The sequence below is a fragment of the Oncorhynchus keta genome, chromosome 11 (assembly GCF_023373465.1).
Source record: "Oncorhynchus keta strain PuntledgeMale-10-30-2019 chromosome 11, Oket_V2, whole genome shotgun sequence".
Taxonomy (NCBI): Eukaryota; Metazoa; Chordata; class Actinopteri; order Salmoniformes; family Salmonidae; genus Oncorhynchus; species Oncorhynchus keta.
Genome location: NC_068431.1, coordinates 14,541,218 through 14,560,842, shown reverse-complemented (window position 1 = coordinate 14,560,842; position 19,625 = coordinate 14,541,218). Strand labels below are relative to the sequence as shown.

At 42.3% G+C, this 19,625-nt stretch overlaps 1 protein-coding gene across 2 annotated transcripts in view; it reads right to left on the bottom strand.

Moving 5' to 3' along the window:
• Positions 1 to 19,625, bottom strand: part of LOC118390684 (gamma-aminobutyric acid receptor subunit beta-2-like) — a 114,029-nt gene that overhangs the window by 39,647 nt on the left and 54,757 nt on the right. For both annotated transcript variants that reach the window (XR_008147315.1, XM_052529472.1), the window contains exons 4-5: positions 16,613 to 16,833; positions 2,871 to 2,953 (exon numbers count right to left, since the gene is read on the bottom strand). Coding sequence is in view for 1 of the 2 variants with exons in the window: in XM_052529472.1 (XP_052385432.1) it covers positions 2,871 to 2,953; positions 16,613 to 16,833 (304 nt within the window). In the remaining variant the exon portion in view is untranslated. The remainder of the gene's footprint in view (positions 1 to 2,870; positions 2,954 to 16,612; positions 16,834 to 19,625) is intronic.

The window sequence follows — 19,625 nt, the reverse complement described above, 5'->3', positions numbered from 1 at the left end:
CTCTGGTATAGAGCAAGGATTCCCACACTTTTTCACTAGGGCCCCCCCCTTCCAGCATTGGGGAACATACCGCTCGCCCCCTGCCCCCTTGGCACACGCCACGTCCATTTCTATGGGCACAAGCACTGTTCATGACACAAACTGTTCACACCCCTCTTGTTGGTGGAGAACATTTAGCAGGTTTAAAGATAATTTCCTGCAATTTTACACATTTTGTCATGGGATGCAAAGAAAATGTTGCAGTTTTAAAGCTCATTCTATACATCTAAAGTGTATTCATGTGATATTTGAGGGACAAAAAATTACAACAATAACTACGGACTAAACAACTGTCATGGGCTAGTTTATCTGGACATTTCCGACAAGTTAGAAATACTGTAGGTCTCTTAGGTATGCAAGGACTAACATGACAAGAGGAACTGATGATGCACGACCCAATTTCTTGTCCATTCTACTATTACAACTTTCAAGAGTCATTTTAAAGCCGAACTGAATTATAAAATTCTACTTAATCAGCAACTTATTTCCCATTTCAACACCCACTTCCTAGGGGACTTTTAATTGGGATTTACAACATGCCCTTTGAGTATGTTTCTTCCCTCCTATTCTGTTTTATTCAATAGGCAGCAGACCTTTACAAGTTACAAAACAAGAACATTATGATTCATGTTATATCAATGCTTCTTTGTATGGTAATTGAATAATTATAATAAATGGGGGGTTTTGTTTGCAATACGATGCGGCAACAATAACCTTTCCTGGAAAACGTCATATTCTGCATTTAAAGGATGCTAATTAAATCAGGTTCAGCTATTTCGTTTTAGTCCAAAACAATTACACAACTAATTTGAATTTGATGAAAATCTGACATAAAATAAAAAACACTTGAAAGTTCTGCTTCTACTGTCAAAGCTGGTTAAGGGAGATAGGTGCAATCAACCTGTCATGCTCCCTAGAAAACACGCCAGAGAGAGAAAGAGAGAGAGAAATATGGCTGGAGATAAAGAGAAATATGGGGGGAGATAAAGAGAAATATGGGGGAGATAAAGAGAAATATGGGGAGAGATAAAGAGAAATATGGGGGGAGATAAAGAGAAATATGGGGAGAGATAAAGAGAAATATGGGGAGAGATAAAGAGAAATATGGGGGGAGATAAAGAGAAAGAGAAGAGGGGAATAAGGACAAGATAGACCAGGACGGCTGCCAAGTTGGAAAGGCAGCACATCAGATCACAAAGGTGTCGGGTCTACAGAGCCAGAGCCCACGTCACATTGCAGCAACTCTGAATCCAGCAGCACAGATGAAACAGGAGAGGCCTCAGGTGTTTTAAAAAAAACTTTATCAGGGAGAGATGCATTACATATTCGCTTCACACTGTCACTGTTGTGCCAAGCAATAAGTCAGCCACTAAAATGAAGGGGAAGGCTATGTGTTATAGAGCTCAATGTTGAATAACTAAGTGTCCTGTGAGGCTCTCTGTCCCTGGCTGTAATGCCTTCAGTCACTGAGCCATGTCCAGGATCACACTGGAACTAGCGTTTGCCTCCCCAAAATCTATACCTGACAAAGTCAAAACAGGTCACAATTAGATTTTACTAGGCCATTTGTGTTCACTGGTTGTACAATGTTCTTGGGTTCTGTCAAGATGAAGGTGAACATATTAGGATAATGCAAACGTAGTGCTGTTACCTCATGCTTTTGTGTTGCGTGACATCTCAAATTGTAGATTCATTGAAGAGGAGAAGATGATAACGGATATTTTTTATTGAAACATTTGTTTTCTATTTAGATTTATTCAAGTGATTAATGTTAATGTCAATGACTAAATTAGATGTATTAAAACCCCATGCAGTCTTTGTAATTGTATTTTTAAATCACTGTATGTCTAATAAAACACTCTGTTTATTTAATTAAAATAACTCCAAAGTATTTGTTCTTGTTAATTTCCCTGAGATATTTACATATACAGATTGGCTGATGGGTGGACTCTAAACCATCCTCTTTACCCATATGCACAGTCATTTGTCTTTTGTAATCAGATCACATAGTGATGTCATGACGTAGGCCAAAGGTTCCATGCCACCTGAACACGCTGAAATTCCAGGCATTTCTTTCAAACAGCTCTTAAACAAAAGGGCATTATTATCATTTTCATAATTCCAGTGTTATTTCGACCTCATAGTGCAAAAATGTCATCAAAATATAAAACAAGTTTTTACCTGCACTGCCCCTTAAAGGTTAATGAAAGCCCTTAAAGCATTTACCAAGCTGTTGAGAAAGGAGTACACTTTTCAAAAAGCAGCATATAAAGTAGACCGTGGCAGCTTTTTGTCTTAATATCTGTACATCATTGTAATGCAGAAATCCCTGAATTTCTGAAGTGATGCAACATAGTATTCTTGAATTGGGTGATTTAGGTTTCACTGACAAATCTACCGACAGGAAACACTATTCATTTCCCCTCATGAGGATTCATTTACTGGACATGTCCATGAGTAGTTTTCAATGCTTGAGATATTATTGTGTTATAGTAACTGCTTGAAGTTGTGTCTTCAACTTTGTGGATTCCTTATACATACAGTACTAGTACAGACCATTGGTTTGGCACAGGTTGTTTCCCATTCATATCAATTCAAATAAAATTGAAGTGAGTTGAATTGAATTGAAAGCGAGAGAGATAGATCAACTGAAATGTAATTGAGTTGAATTTAAAGTGAGGAAGATAGATCAAATGAAATGTAATTGAGTTGAATTTAAAGTGAGGAAGATAGATCAACTGAAATGTAATTGAGTTGAATTTAGAGTGAGGAAGATAGATCAAATGAAATGTAATGGAGTTGAAATGAAAGCGAGAAAGATAGACACTCACAGCTCTCTATCTCCAGTGTGCAGTTTTGTTCGTCCAGCGGATATCGTCTCAGGTCCATCATACAAGCTGCTGTAGTGGTGATCCTGAAGGGGAAAAATACATTGTCAAGAGTCAGTACAGACCAAGGAAGTCATTTTGAAGGTTCAGGTGGTACTGCCGATGGGATCCCAACTTCACGCTGTAATTTCTTAAGTGGAGCTTTAGGACCAAGGAACCTGGGCCGAGTAGCATGAAGACATTAATTATTAGCTACAATCAAAATCTCAATCAGTATCTGGTGCCTGTGTCTAGCAGATAACTACATCCTTGAAGCGAAGGCACATATGGCTACTTAATGGCTTTTTATAGCAGCGTCAGGAGGTTCTTCATAATCTATTGCTCTCATATCTTGTCAGTGCACAGATAAAGTTAATAGTGTGATGAAGTCGACAATAACCATGAGCTGATATCGATCCCCAGTTAAATCAACTTTGGGTAAATCTCTAGATTATCTCCACCTTGTTTAGCAGCTACAGTATATCACTGCTGCAGCAGCACTTACAGCAAGATATTAGACAATTCAAATAAAGAGCTAACTAATTTTCAATGTTTCCCAGACACGTGGCAAAGAAAGAAAACACGAACAACCTGGGATTTAACAGCAATGGACTTCGCGGAACTAACCGGTCTACAGTGGTGTTTCTGTAAATAGAACAGGTGAGTAAGCCTACAGCTGCACGCCTCAATATTCACTTTTCCTCTAGCCAACTCTCATTATGCAGTAGCCTGTGATGTCAGATAAATAAGCACTACACGACTATAGAACCACTAAACAAGCCCTACATGATTCTGCATCAGTGGGTGCAGCCCATGGATTTAAGGATTAAAAGGCCAAACCTAATCCTCGTCCTAGATTCTTAAAATAATCCAACTGTACAAGTTCCCTTTACCTGGGAGGTGAATCACACACTAGCTCACTACAGGGATTCCCAGGCCAGCTACTGATAATAGCCCCACACTGTCTATATTCCAGAAAGATTTGTCATTTAAGCAAATGCTCTTATCCAGAATGAGTTACAGAGGTGATTGCATACATTCTTCATACTTTTTCATATTTTTCATAATTATGGTCTTCAGTCAACTGATTAGCTGAATCAGGTGTGTTACTGAAGGCCTGGAATGAAGCCCAGATAACCAGTAGTTCTCCAGGACCAGTTGGAGAGCTCTGATGTAGTCGGATCATAAGCAACCTTGTGGTCTAACTTATAAAAGCAATGCTGAAAGGGAATATATTGTTCAAAATAACCTTAGCTCATCAAATACATTAATATGAAAGTAGAATTGCCTTGAGGTCATATGTGAAAGCATACTCTATGTATGTCAAAGGGTAGGCCTAAGCGTTCATGCTAGTAATTGTAAAAACTCTGGCTTACAGTCCATCTCTCATATTCTCACTGACAGAGCCCACTAACAAGACATAGATATCCCAGGGAGGCAAGAGATGAGGGTGATGGTGAGAGGACAAACTCTTTTCATCTTGTAAAGATCTCAGCTGCCAGAATCGGTTGAGTGGGAAGAGTGCCTTAGGTGGAAGTCTACTGGCACAACTCAACGAGAACAAATCAAATGGATGCCGTGAATACCTTGTGAAGAACATGTTGAGATCTCGAAGTCAACTTCTCATGCCCTCTAGTCAGTGTTGTGAAGATAACTTAATGACTGGAAATTAACTTGAAAAACAGAGCTGTATCGTACAGTAGAAAGTATTGAAAATAGTTCTCTGCAAATGTGTAGCCTCCTGCAAAAACTGTCTGATGTGTGTTTTAAATATTTACTGCCTTAATATCCAGATTATTAACATAAATGTCCATTTCTTCTCTTGCAGTATTCATTATCACCAGCATTAAAGCTCACTCAGGGAAGTCCTTCAAATGACAAATGGAAATCATATAACCCTGGAAAGGTGTGGAATGGATCTAGTTATAGGCCCCAGCTGCCAAAGCACCATTAAACCTGAGCACTAATTCTTTTAGAGGCCAAATACTGGTAGGCATAAAGAAGGTTGTCCAATCAAAAATGCATTTTTTGGCCAATGGGTAAAATAATATGTTAATTGTGTAGATAATCCTCTAAGAAAACCGATGGTCCAAACGTCATGTCTCATAATCGGTCTTCAAATTGATTGGGGTTTTTACCCTTGCAGGATGGCAAAAATGAGGGTGACTGAAGTAAGCAAGTTGTACAGCATCACGTCAGCTAGGCTGGATGCTGTGCGAGAATAAAGGCTTTTTGACTCACTTTCCCGTTGACCTCATCTTCCTTCTTGAATCCACAGGACATAAAACAATGAAAAGATACGATAGATTTTGAGACATGACATTTTAGTATACACTTCATATTAATGAGAATGTCCTGTTCCTTTAAGAAGGCTTCTCACAAAAACAAGGGTATCTGTAACGCCCTGAAATTAGAGAGCCGTTTTATTTCTCTATTTGGTTAGGTCAGGGTGTGATTTAGGTGGCATTCTATGTTTTCTATTTCTTCGTTTTTGGCCGCGTGTGGTTCCCAATCAGAGGCAGCTGTCTATCATTGTCTCTGATTCGGAATCATACTTAGGCAGCCTTTTTCCCACCTATGTTGTGGGTAATTATTTATTTTATTTTTTGGTGAAAGTTTCACTTTATTAAAAGATGTGGAATTACATGCACACTGCTCTTTGGCTCATCTATGATAGGGAGTTTGAAGACAGTGAACATGACAGTATCTCTGAAATTTTAATGGAGCACTGTGCATACAGCAAGCCTTTTATTTTCAAAGCCTTTTACATTCAATTCAGCTCATGTCATGCTAATTTAGCTTTTTGCGACATGCGGAAATAATTTTGAACACCTCACATGAAATCCTCAAAAGTTGCTGCGAAGAAGCGTCACCGTTCTGTCAACAGAGCCCGGTGCTTACTAACGGATATATTAGGTCACGAAATCTGACATTTTGGATATGCTTTTGAACAATTCAGAACATGAATAATCCTATTTGTCTTGGAAAATATATTTTATAACATAAGGTAGTGAAATGTCATCACCAAAGCTGGTTTTCACCCACACTGAGCAGAGTAGGTGGACACCCTACATAAAGATCTATAAGTGTATAGATTAAAATCTTCAGTTCATCTGGGGTGACCTGTCATTTCAACTAGTTTCTTGTTATTAGGTCATTTTTCAACCAGTTTTGCCCGCTGAGATGTTAAGCACACTAGTCTGCTGACTCTGATCACATAAACAAACTCACATTTTCCACAGTCTGTGTATGTGTTTGTACACACTCCTATTTGTAAGCCAAATGTCTGACCTACTGTGATGTTCTTTTAGAAAACACAATGCACTCTGAACGCATATTTAATTGGCTTTTAGGGTTGTGAGTACTTGGCCGCCTTAGTTTACCCAGACTGAGTAGAATACTTTGAGAAATGTATTCAAACGGTAACTTTGGAGACTTGTCGAACATTTATGCAAGGTCTTGTGTGACCCAAGGGGGACAGGGCACCTTAAAAGCAAATGACTCTGTCTCTGTATACTGGAGGGCTTAAAAGGGGAACACTCTGCCCTGTTGCAACTGGTTAAGAAACCTTGGGAGAGCTCTAGTTTGTGAAATTCAGACTCAAATACTGAATATATTGCATGTTTAAATTAACATTTGGTTGTTTTCAAAATTATTTATTTAGTGCCAACACAGGGGACTTGTTATATTTGTACAAGAGGCCTGCCAGAGATTGCGCCAATACCATTTCCATCAGCAACAGGAGCATGATTCTACACTCTGTAAGTAAGACAGAATGGTTACTTTTCTTATAACTAGGGACCAGAGTTGATCTTGATCAGGTTGGTGGTCAGGAGAAACCTCAGGCCAGAACAACGTCAATCATCCACAGAGGGCAGGGCAGTCTTTATCATACTGGAACTGGTCTGAGTCCTACACTGTAATACCAGACATGAGTGAATAGATAAGGTCAGTGTATTCATCAGGCAGAAGCAGGAACAGAAGGAGTTGATAGATGGTGAGTTATAGGGAGGCACTCTCTCTGGCTGTGGTCTTGCGTGAGAAGGTGGATGCCCCACAGTGGGTGCTGCCAGCCAGCCACGGATCTGCACGGCACCATGGGTAATCGTCTAAGCACACCTGACGACACTGATACATCCCGGCCAGCGGAGAGGCTCAACTTGGAGCCCAATCCTCTGTGGTACAGCGGAGAGATAATCCCATCCTCCCTGCCTCCTTCACACTTGTCCCTCTATATCACCCACCATCGTCCCTAGACTGCAGCCGAGCTGAGGCAAGGTCGATGCATCCTTCAGCTCTGCTCCACCACAGGAGTGAGCACAGGGTACAACACCCTCCATCTCTAGACGCAGTCTGGAGATCTGGGCCAAGAATCACAGTCTGGAGAGCTGGGCCAAGAATCTACTATAAGTTAGTATCTTGGTCAACCACTAGTTGATTTCAAGTACCAGTAACTGGGCCATCTGGGTGCGCTTGGGCCTTTTCTTCATATTTCCCATTAATCAGAATGACGGGTGTTCTCTCATACCCTATTTCAGGTAGCTACATAGTTGGCGTTAGCGAGCAGGTCATTATTAGCTAATTTGCCACAAATTAAATATGTATTACCATTGAATTATGTGGTGTTCTTGCACACATTCAGGGGGCACACTTATAGTCGTGTTCTTTAGAATAGCACATTTTAGTGAACACATTGTCCCTCATCACCGTCCTTCTCTACCAGAGAGATAACAGGCAACTTATTTGAGATCATGAAAGCAGACCAAAGAATGGTTGATTGATGCTCTCACAGTGGTAGCAAAGCGAAAATACTTTTGCATGAGTAAGCGGCTGTCAAACCTACATCATCACATGATGAAGGGTTTCAAGTGTAACATTTACATGCCGCAGAACGTCCCTTTATGGTACCTGTGATGAGAAAACATCTCATTTCAATACACTGAACACCTACTGTACTCTATTGTACCTATGTCCCCACTGGACTAAACAGTGAGAGGGATTGGGGTTCTGTGAAATAGATCATCAGACAGTGGAGTGTCCCATCAGATAATCTCCCACCAGGGAAACAGAAAACTAGGCCTGCAGATTCCCCATCTGATGTCACTTCGCCTGTCAATTGCCTTTGTTTATTTCTCTCAGATAATGTAGCACTGATCTACAGCACGAGAGAAAAGGTTCCAGATATCAATCACAACTCGATACCTTGACCTATCATTAGTCTGATATAAGCACCCTCCTGCCAAAATAGATATGGTAAACAGAAGCGTACAGGAGGGAGTATGGCAGTGATTTGAGGCCACATACAGATTGGGGTTGTATTTCTGTGTATTTTTTTATTTTATTTTTTATGTTTTATTGAACCTTTATTGAACTAGGCAAGTCAGTTAGGAACAAATTCTTATTACCAATGACAGCCTACCAAAAAGCAAAAGGCCTACTGCGGGGACGGGGGCTGGGATTTAAAATAAAAAAATGAATAACATATAAATATAGGACAAGACACACATCACGACAAGAGAGACCTAAGACAACAACATAGCAAGGCAGCAACACATGAAAACACAGCATGGAAGCAACATAACATGGTAGCAGCACAAAACATGGTACGAACATTATTAGGCACAGACAACAGCACAACGGGCAAGAAGGTAGAGACAACAATACATGAAAGCAGCCTCAACTGTCATTAAGAGTGTCCATGATTGAGTCTTTCAATGAAGAGATTGAGATAAAACTGTCCAATTTGAGTGTTTGTTGCAGCTCTTCCAGTCGCTAGCAAACTGAAAAGAGGAGCGACCCAGGGATGTGTGTGCCTTAGGGACCTTTAACAGAATGTGACTGGCAGAACGGGTGTTGTATGTGGAGGATGAGGGCTGCAGTAGATATCTCAGATAGGGGGGAGTGAGGCCTAAGAGGGTTTTGTAAATAAGCATCAACAGTGGGTCTTGCGACGGGTATACAGAGATGACCAGTTTACAGAGTGTTTCTCTTATATCGCCTCAAGGGGCTAAGTAAAAGCAGAAAAGTGGTGTACAGTACATCGAAGCTCTGTTTCTGTAGGTGCAGTAGAAGGTAAAGTCCCAGTGCAGTCAAAAACATGATTTCCTGTGTTTTATATATCCTGTATTTCCAACATATGAGGATGGAATAATACTATGAAATTGTAAAAATTATGATAATGCTGTTTCAGCCTGTTTTGGTGGGATGGAGTATTTTTGGTGGGATGGGATAATAGATGGAGTATTTTTGGTTTAAATGAGATAATAGACCAATAACCAAGAGAGTTCCAAATCTCTCTGACAATAACAATTTCCCCCTCCCCCCCATTCTTGCTTAAGAAATTACTTTTTGCTAAGAAGCTATTTTTGTTTATTTTTTGCAATTTTAATTGAAAACAATCACTGCAGGGTACTTACTTAATTCTTACCAAGAGATATTGAGATAAAAATAGCTACATTGGACCTGTAACAGGCCAAACTCTCGCATAACACAGAGAGTCTTGTCACAAAGCCAGTTAATATCAATGAAGAAATTAAAAAAATATATATATTGCTTGCTGTTTCAAATTACACACTCCAGACGTTTTGCACCCAGGACTGTGCATGTTCTTTAAAGCCTCCAAGGTTGAGATGGATGTTCTCTTCCCGCCTGCGGTCACCCTGTCTTTGTCAGCAGTAATTTCCCTTTGATGCATCTTTTGAAGGTTTCTGACTTCCAAGTGTTTAACCAAGGAGCAAATTGCCGGTTACTTGCCAGAAACTTTCTGATCTCTGTGTCAAGATGGATTCAATGGGGTAGAACTTAAGCAAGCGCCTTTGGCACAGTCTACAAAGGAATGTGTACACATACAGTACAGTGGTAGGCCAGTGGTGTGCGTGTGTGTGCGTGTGTGTGCGCGTGCGTGCGTGCGCACGTGAATGTTTTGTGTGTCTCTGTGAATATTTGTTTTAAGTATTCATTTTAAGTATCATTTTCACGTTTCCAACATAACCCTCGGTTGCTAGGTTACTGACTTGCTTATGGTAGTCCATCGTATTCGATGATGACTTCCACTTCTGAGTTAACGATGAATCCTTTGGTGACTGTAGAGTCCAATCATAGCCCTGTGCAGCTGGCTTGTAAGGGTCTGATTAAGGGCTCCCGGTGCATTCAATCCTGCCCCATCACCAGAAACCATAACTCGGACTTTAGTCCGGTTTCCGGTTGATGGCTGGTTGATGGCTTCAGCGAGGTCAGAATTGGATAACCGTGCAAAATAAGTTATTTAAAGTGACACTGAGGGTGCGCAATCCCCAACAGCACTACTTCACTGCAGGAAGGTGAAATTTCAGTGGCAAGGACAACCAGTATCTTCCACAGCTCAAGGAGGCTGCCGGAACACCAGTCTGTCGGCATCTGCCTACCGCGCGTCGCCAGCACGCTGCTTTTTTCTCAGGGTGTGCTCCCCTAGCCTTTGTTGTACCAGACTAGCGCACAAGGCAGCGGGATGGTGGTTGATGGCTACTAGGACATGTCCACACAGATGCATCGCTGGGGCCAACTGCTGCTCCGAGATCCCCTGCCAGTTAGCCTGGAGTTTCAAGACAACCAGTTAACATGTGGCGCCGCGAGGAGGCCCGACAGGAGTCTTGGTCATTAAGAGGCTTTGTACCAACAAGGGCAGACTTGTGCATGAAGCTGCTCCCCAATTCACCACAAGGGCTAGCCGGCGGCAGCGAGCTGTAAGCAAGAGTACCCAAGCAACTGGTAAGCGGGCATACAACTAACCTCTACATAGGCACTACTGCACTAGACACGTCACATGCACCCTGCGGTTGCTGGCTGGTTACTGACTACAAGCGGTGCCAACTGAGCCCCATATGGCTGTCCACCTACTGTGACCTCAAATGCCAGATGGCGCGATGGGACACTGGCACAGGCTCAGTGTACTCTGTGTACAGTGTGGGATCTCACTAGGATCCAGATCCCCACTGGAGCTTCAGAAGTTTGAGGTCAGAGCAGAGGCCTCAAGGAGGAAGAGGGACCAGGGCCGAAGGGGAAGGAAAGAGAGAACAAACAGAACAAACAGATTCCACACGTCCCATCAGCTCACTTCTACTGCTGTCTGTTCTAGTTTCACACACAGGTATCAGCACGTCTCCCCTGGACATATTTTCACACCATATTGAGGTCATTGTGTGTGGTCACCTTGGGTTTCCTACTGCTGGTCTGTTCTGATGACTGTTTGTGACATGGGTTAATGTTATTTCTCATGGATAGACAACACAAACCTGTCCAATGCTAAAGCGTCATTCCCCATTCTATGAGAGCAAATACATCATTATTACAGACGTAGGATCTTAATTTGAGCCAAAATCCTGCAGCAATAGGACATGTGAATTATTATGTGGAATATAATTAATGAACATTTTTGTAGTCTGAAATTTCAAATTTCAAACTTCTGACGCCTTTTTAAAAATCTGCTATATACAGGGGGTACTGGTACAGAGTCAATGTGATGGGGGCACCGGTTAGTCAGGGTAATTCAGGTAATATGTACATGTAGGTTGAGTTATTCAAGTGGCTATGAATATAAAATAACAGAGAGTAGCAGCAGCATAAAATAGGGGGGGGGACAATGCAAATAGTCTGGGTAGCCATTTGATTAGATGTACACGAGTCATATGGATTGGGGATAGAAGCTGGATTGGGGATTGGGGATAGAAGCTGCTTAGAAGCCTGTTGGACCTAGACTTCGCACCGCTTGCCGCACGAGTGCTACATTTAGGCAGGTTACCTTGGTGTTCTTGGGCACAGGGACTATGGTGGTCTGCTTGAAACATGTTGGTATTACAGACAGGGAGAGGTTGAAAATGTCAGTGAAGACACTTGCCAGTTGGTCAGCGCATGCTTGGAGTACATGTCCTAGTAATCCGTCTGGCCCTGCGGCCTTGTGAATGTGGCCCTGTTTAAAGGTCTTACTCACATTGGCTGCGGAGAGCATGATTTCCGGAACAGCTGATGCTCTCATGCATGTTTCAGTGTTACTTGCCTCGAAGCAAGTATATAAGTAATTTATCTCGGCTGGTTTGCTCGTGTCACTGGGCAGCTCTCGGCTGTGCTTCCTTTGTAGTCTATAATAGTTTGCAAGCCGAGCCGCTCTTGCTGCTGGTGATTCTCTGGTCCACCTCTACACAGACGACACCATTCTGTATGCTTCTGGCCCTTCTTTGGATACTGTGCAAGTGTGGCCTCCAACTGCTCTTAAAGGCAAGTAAAACTAAATGCATGCTCTTCAACCGATCGCTGCCTGCACCTGTCCACCCGTCCAGCATCACTACTCTGGGCGGTTTTGACCTAGAATATGTGGACAACTACAAATACCTAGGTGTCTGGTTAGACTCTAAACTCTCCTTCCAGACCCACATTAAGCATCTCCAATCCAAAATTAATTCTAGAATTGGCTTCCTATTTTGCAACAAAGCATTCTTCACTCATGCTGCCAAACACACCCTCATAAAACTGACTATCCTACCGTTCCTCGACTTTGGCGATGTCATTTGTAAAATAGCCTCCAACACTCTACTCAGTAAATTGGATGCAGTCTATCATAGTGCCATCTGTTTTGTCACCAAAGCCCCATATACTACCCACCACTGCGACTTGTATGCACTCGTTGCCTGGCCCTCGCTTCATATTCGTTGCCAAAGACTTTGCTATGTAAAACCCCACCTTATCTCAGTTCACTGGTCACCATAGCAGCACCCACCCCCAGCAGGTATATTTCACTGGTCATCCCCAAAGCCAATTTCTTCTTCAAATCAAATCAAATCAAATTTTATTTGTCACATACACATATGTTTAGCAGATGTTAATGCGAGTGTAGCGAAATGCTTGTGCTTCTAGTTCCGACAATGCAGTGACAACCAACAAGTAATCAAATCAAATCAAATCACATTTATTTATATAGCCCTTCGTACATCAGCTGATATCTCAAAGTGCTGTACAGAAACCCAGCCTAAAACCCCAAACAGCAAGCAATGCAGGTGTAGAAGCACGGTGGCTAGGAAAAACTCCCTAGAAAGGCCAAAACCTAGGAAGAAACCTAGAGAGGAACCAGGCTATGTGGGGTGGCCAGTCCTCTTCCTAATCTAACTAACAATTCCAAAACTACTGTCTTATACACAGTGTAAGGGGATAAAGAATATGTACATAAGGATATATGAATGAGTGATGGTACAGAGCAGCATACATTGGTAAGCTTGGCGAACTGACACAGACATATATGGTATCGAGTACAGTATATACATATGAGATGAGTATGTAGACAAAGTAAACAAAGTGGCATAGTTGAAGTGGCTAGTGATACATGTATTACATAAGGATGCAGTCGATGATGTAGAGTACAGTATATACGTATGCATATGAGATGAAAAATGTAGGGTAAGTAACATTATATAAGGTAGCATTGTTTAAAGTGGCTAGTGATATATTTACATCATTTCCCATCAATTCCCATTATTAAAGTGGCTGGAGTTCTTTGGCCGCCTTTCCTTCCAGTTCTCTGCTGCCAATGCTGTCTTGTTTGTCTGTTTCTGTGTTTGGGCCTGATATGGTTCTCAATCAGAGGCAGGTGTTAGTCATTGTCTCTGATTGAGAGCCATATTTAGGTAGCCTGTTTTATGTTTGGTTTTGTGGGTGATTGTTCCTGTCTTTGTGTTTGTTACACCAGATAGGGCTGTTTTTGTTTTTTTCACATTTCTTGTTTTGTATATTGTTCATTTATCATCTTCATTAAAGATGTATCACAATAACAACGCTGCGTTTTGGTCCGCCTCTCCTTCAACAGAAGAATCCCGTGACATTACCTCCCTAATCTTACAACATTTGCGCACACTGTGCATAGATTTTTCTATTGTGTTATTGACTGTACGTTTGTTTATCGCATGTGTAATTCTGTGTTGTTTTTGTCTCACTGCTTTGCTTTATCTTGGCCAGGTCGCAGTTGTAAATGAGAACTTGTTCTTAACTCGTCTAACCTGGTTAAATAAAGTTGAAATAAATAAAAAATCCCGGAACATATTCCAGTCTGTGATAGCAAAACAGTCCTGTAGATTAGCATCTGCTTCATATGACCACTTATTTATTGACCGAGTCACTGGTGCTTCCTGCTTAAATATTTGCTTGTAAGCAGGAATCAGTAGAATAGAATTATGGTAAAATGTTCCAAATGAAGGGCAAGGGAGAGCTTTGTAAGTGTCTCTGTGAGTGGAGTGAAGGTGGTCTAGAGTTGTTTTCCCTCTGGTTGCATATGTAACATGCTGGTAGAAATGAGGTAAAACGGTCCCCAGCCACTAGAAACACCGCCTCTAGATGAGCGTTTTCCTGATTGCTTATGGCTCATTGAGTGCGGTCTTAGTGCCAGCATCAGTTTGTGGTGATAAATAGACAGCTACGAAGAATATAGATGAAAACTCTAACATTTTCACTGTGCATTCTGTCATCTTCTAAGGAGCAAGAGAGACTTCTATTTTACCTCAAGTCACCCCCGGTGCTGGGCACATGCAGTGCTAGCAGTACTATCAATTCTCCATATTATCTCTCTATACTTCTTTTGTTTTTCTTGGACTAGTGTGCTTTGTGCTCCTCTGCAGTAACTCAGACAACAGCTACTTGAACAGAGAGCAATCATGTTCAAAACCACAGACTGTACTGTAGCCGATCGAAGCTTGTACAAACTTCCCCCGTTCGAAGCTTGTACAAACTTCTTCCCTCCCCCCGTGTCATCGATGGCCAGCCACCATAAATGGTGAGAAGCCTCCTGAGGGTTCAACCACGGGGCAAGGGTTTCCAGTACCTGGTTGACTGGGAGGGTTATGGCCCGGAGGAGAGGTTCTGGGTTCCCGCTAAATACATTTTGAACCCAGCCCTCATCGCAACTTTCACCACCGGCACCCCAGTCAACCAGGTATCCACCCAGGTGGAAAGCCAGGTGGCGTCCCTAGAGGGGGGGAATACTGTCATGCCCTGATCTGTTTCACCTGTCCTTGTGCTTGTCTCCACCCCTCCAGGTGTCGCCCATCTTCCCCACTTATCCTCTGGATTTTTATAACAGTGTTTTCTGTCTGTCTGTGTCAGTTCGCCAAGCTTACCAATGTTTGTCCTGTCCGCTCCTGTCTTTCCACAGCCTCTCTTTTCTCGTCCTCCTGGTTTTTGACCCTTGCCTGTGCTGACCCTGTACCGGCCCGCCTGACCACTCTGCTTGAGCCTGCCTGCCGTCCTTCCCACCCCCCCTCTAAGATTTAGATGCACTATTGTAAAGTGACTGTTCTACTGGATGTCATAAGGTGAATGCACCAATTTGTAAGTCGCTCTGGATAAGAGCGTCTGCTAAATGACTTAAATGTAAATGTAAAATGTCCTGTGTCTTTGCTCCACCTCTGGATTATCAACCCCTGCCTGTCAATGACCCTGAGCCTAACTGTCGTCCTGTACCTTTGCTCCTACTCTGGATTATCAACCCCTGCCTGTCAATGACCCTGAGCCTAACTGTCGTCCTGTACCTTTGCTCCTACTCTGGATTATCAACCCCTGCCTGTCAATGACCCTGAGCCTAACTGTCGTCCTGTACCTTTGCTCCTACTCTGGATTATCAACCCCTGCCTGTCAATGACCCTGAGCCTAACTGTCGTCCTGTACCTTTGCTCCTACTCTGGATTATCAACCCCTGCCTGTCAATGACCCTGAGCCTAACTGTCGTCCTGTACCTTTGCTCCTACTCTGGATTATCAACCCCTGCCTGTCAATGACCCTGAGCCTAACTGTCGTCCTGTACCTTTGCTCCTACTCTGGATTATCAACCCCTGCCTGTCAATGACCCTGAGCCTAACTGTCGTCCTGTACCTTTGCTCCTACTCTGGATTATCAACCCCTGCCTGCCTTGACCTGTTGTTTGCCTGCCCCTGTTTCAATAAACATTTTTAATTCACACAGTCTGTACTTGAGTCTTAACTTGATAACTGATAGCTTTAATAGTAGTGCTGCATGTATTCAGGAAGTAAGATAGGTTATAGGATAGTAGAGGACAAGGTTTGCAGTTCCCTCTTGTCTGATAGGACAAGGACCTCGAAAGGCTAATAACTTGAAGCTATCTAGCCTCAGCAATAATGTGGCTTCTATGGTCGACGCATGTAATAATCAATTAATCACTCCATGAAACAATCGTCTAATTGCTCTTTTTTGCAGAGGAATTACATAATGTTGCGTGTCGAACGTTAAGCCAACAACACATAGTGATCATAGTGCGGGGGGTGGGAGTACGTATAGATGTGTGTTGTGTGTGTTTGTGTGTGTGTAGGGCAGGGCAGGGGGAAGCTGGAAGCCAGAGATACAGCGGACCACCCAACAATCTGACATCCACATCCAACCTGACCAATCCTCAAACAGGCTTTTCAGTTGACAGATGCTATTGTCTAGAGAATCCTGTCATTTGTTAAGATGAATCTGGGGAAAATTCAAGGATATGGACCATACACTCTCATACGGTTGGCTAGTTAGACGGATGACTATGAACGATGACTAAGTCAACCAGCTCACTAGGTTGCCTTCATTGGTTAGAGTTAGTGATAAGCCATATCCCTAAATTCATTTCAGATATCTGCGTAAATCTCCTAAGTAATGCCAAGTCATTTAAAAAAAGATGTATTATGAAACATTACAAACATTACCTCAGGCTATAGAGCACGGTTCCATCTGGATGGAGTCGAATCATTCTGTTTTTCACTGTGACACCATGGACAAAAGACTTCTTGTCATTTAGGAAGTAGGTGTCTGGTACCCACAGCTGATCCGCTACTCGGTTATCCAGGGTGAGATTGAGGGGAATCTCCGAGTAGGATAACCGCTTGTCTCGCCAAGCTTGCTGGAAATACATAGTCAATGTATAGTCCTGGGGGTGAGAGAGAGAGAGAGAGAGAGAGAGAGAGAGAGAGAGAGAGAGAGAGAGAGAGAGAGAGAGAGAGAGAGACAGAGAGAGAGAGAGACAGAGAGAGAGAGACAGAGAGAGAGAGAGAGAGAGAGAGAGAGAGAGAGAGAGAGAGAGAGAGAGAGAGAGAGAGAGAGAGAGAGAGAGAGAGAGACAGAGAGAGAGAGAGAGAGAGAGAGAGAGAGACAGAGAGAGAGAGAGAGACAGAGAGAGACAGAGAGACAGAGAGAGAGAGAGAGAGAGAGAGAGAGAGAGAGAGAGAGAATATTATATTATATAATATTATATACAAATAGATTACTGGGGCCCAGGGATCAGGATGTTGGCACCTTGTGTTCAAAGATCCCACTACCTTTCAGATCACTTTCAATATTAGATGATGTTAACTTGAACGCAGAGGGATCATGTCAGGTAAAGGGTGACTAAGTGGTTCAGGGAGGAGAAAAAGGGAGGAGTGAGAGGGAGAGAGAGAGGAGAGGGGAAAGAGAGAGGAAGAAGAGAGTGGGAGGAGAGAGTGTGTATGAACCAGGGGAGAATCATTCAAGTTAACTCGACATGAGTTGTGTCTTTTGTGGCCTGTGACCATGACTCTTTGACAGAATTCTAGACCTCTCTGTGACCCTCAAAACATTTATTTTAGCAATAAATGAATATTGGTTTTCAATGTTGTCTGCAACGCCATAATACTACTGCAAACCTGCATAACAAATTCCACCATGCCCAAATAAAAAAAGCATGTTTTGATTTCAGTAGCAAGAGCCTAAAGTTTCAGACCATCCCTTGGCATTATACATTCTCATAAAATGTAGTCAAATAGATGGCTTTGCCTAAAAGCTGTCTGCACTGCATTGTAAATCAAGGTTTAAGCAAAAAATGTGTGTAAACACATTATATATACAAATGTATGTGGACACCCCTTCAAATTCGTAGATTCGGCTATTTCAGGCACACCCGTTGCTGACTGGTACAAAATCGAGCACACAGCCATTCAATCTCCATAGACAAACTTTGGCAGTAGAATGACCTTACTGAAGAGCTCAGTAACTTTCAACGCAGCACCGTCATTGTATGGCACCGTTCCAACAAGTCAGTTCGTCAAATTTCTGCCCTGCTAGAGCTGCCCCAGTCAACTGTAACAGTCGAGTGCTGAAGCGTGTAGCGCGTAAAAAATCGTATGTCCTCGGTTGCAACATTCACTACCGAGTTTCATATGGCCTCTAGAAGCAACGTCAGCACTATGGTATGTGTATTGTACATCTGTGTACTGTAGATATATAGCATCATCAACAAGTTTAATAGAAAAACAAGCTAAAAAATATGACCCCACATCATATATACTGACTACTTCAGGTTTTTAACATCCTCAGTAACTTAGCCTGGTCCTGACTCCTCATAAGCAAGTTTATTGACATATGAGATAATGCAAATGATTAACAATATTCTCCATTAAAACAACATTTGACACAATTAAAGCTGAAGAGCCCTTTGCATTTCAGATGAATAATCATGTGGGGTTAGTCAAGGAGCATTGCAAAATTGTCAGAGTGAATTTGGAAAAAACCAACACCCTGCTCCTGTCACGCTAACAATAAGAAGCACAGCAATCCATCCATCCATGAAAAATAAACTTGGGGAGACTTGCTATCTCGGGGCACTTTTCTCACAACTGGCTCATCTTCTCCCAACAGGCTCATCTTCTCCCAACACAGGATCTCAGGCCGAGCATTAATTTTCCATATGCCTGTGAGTTGCGAATATGATGACATCTCTATATCTACTGGGCTAAACGGACTGACAGGGAAGGGGGGCTTGAAAGCAAAGATTGTGCCAGTGAGCTATCGTCACGTGACTCACGCCCAGCATTTCCCTCCATTTCTCCCCACATTAACTCAGTGTTTTGCTGCAAAGTTTATTCCTAACATGTTTGCTGCCATAACTATGTTATCGCTAGTCCTGTAAAACATTGTGTATTGTAACATTGAAAGAACAAATGAGTCTGGTTATCATTATCATAGTTTTTTATGTTTGTCATTCCTTTTCCGGTTAATGTTTTCATTGTTTATCGTAAATCCCCTATTTATATTGAGTAACGTGTTCATTGTTGGTCATTATTATGTCAATTGAGCAATAGTATTGCATTTGAAGTGTGTTAACACTGTCTATTGAAAATACTAAAACGGGGCCAAACTAACAGGTCAGTCTGGTCCTATATTAACAAGGGGCCAAACTAACCAGTTAGCCTGGTCCTATATTAACAAGGGGCCAAACTAACCAGTTAGCCTGGTCCTATATTAACAAGGGGCCAAACTAACCAGTTAGCCTGGTTCTATATTAACAAGGGGCCAAACTAACCAGTTAGCATGGTCCTATATTAACAAGGGGCCAAACTAACCAGTTAGCATGGTCCTATATTAACAAGGGGCCAAACTAACCAGTCAGTCTGGTCCTATATTAACAAGGGGCCAAACTAACCAGTTAGCCTGGTCCTATATTAACAAGGGGCCAAACTAACCAGGCAGTCTGGTCCTATATTAACAAGGGGCCAAACTAACCAGTCAGTCTGGTCCTATATTAACAAGGGGCCAAACTAACCAGTTAGCCTGGTCCTATATTAACAAGGGGCCAAACTAACCAGTCAGTCTGGTCCTATATTAACAAGGGGCCAAACTAACCAGTCAGTCTGGTCCTATATTAACAAGGGGCCAAACTAACCAGTTCGCCTGGTCCTATATTAACAAGGGGCCAAACTAACCAGT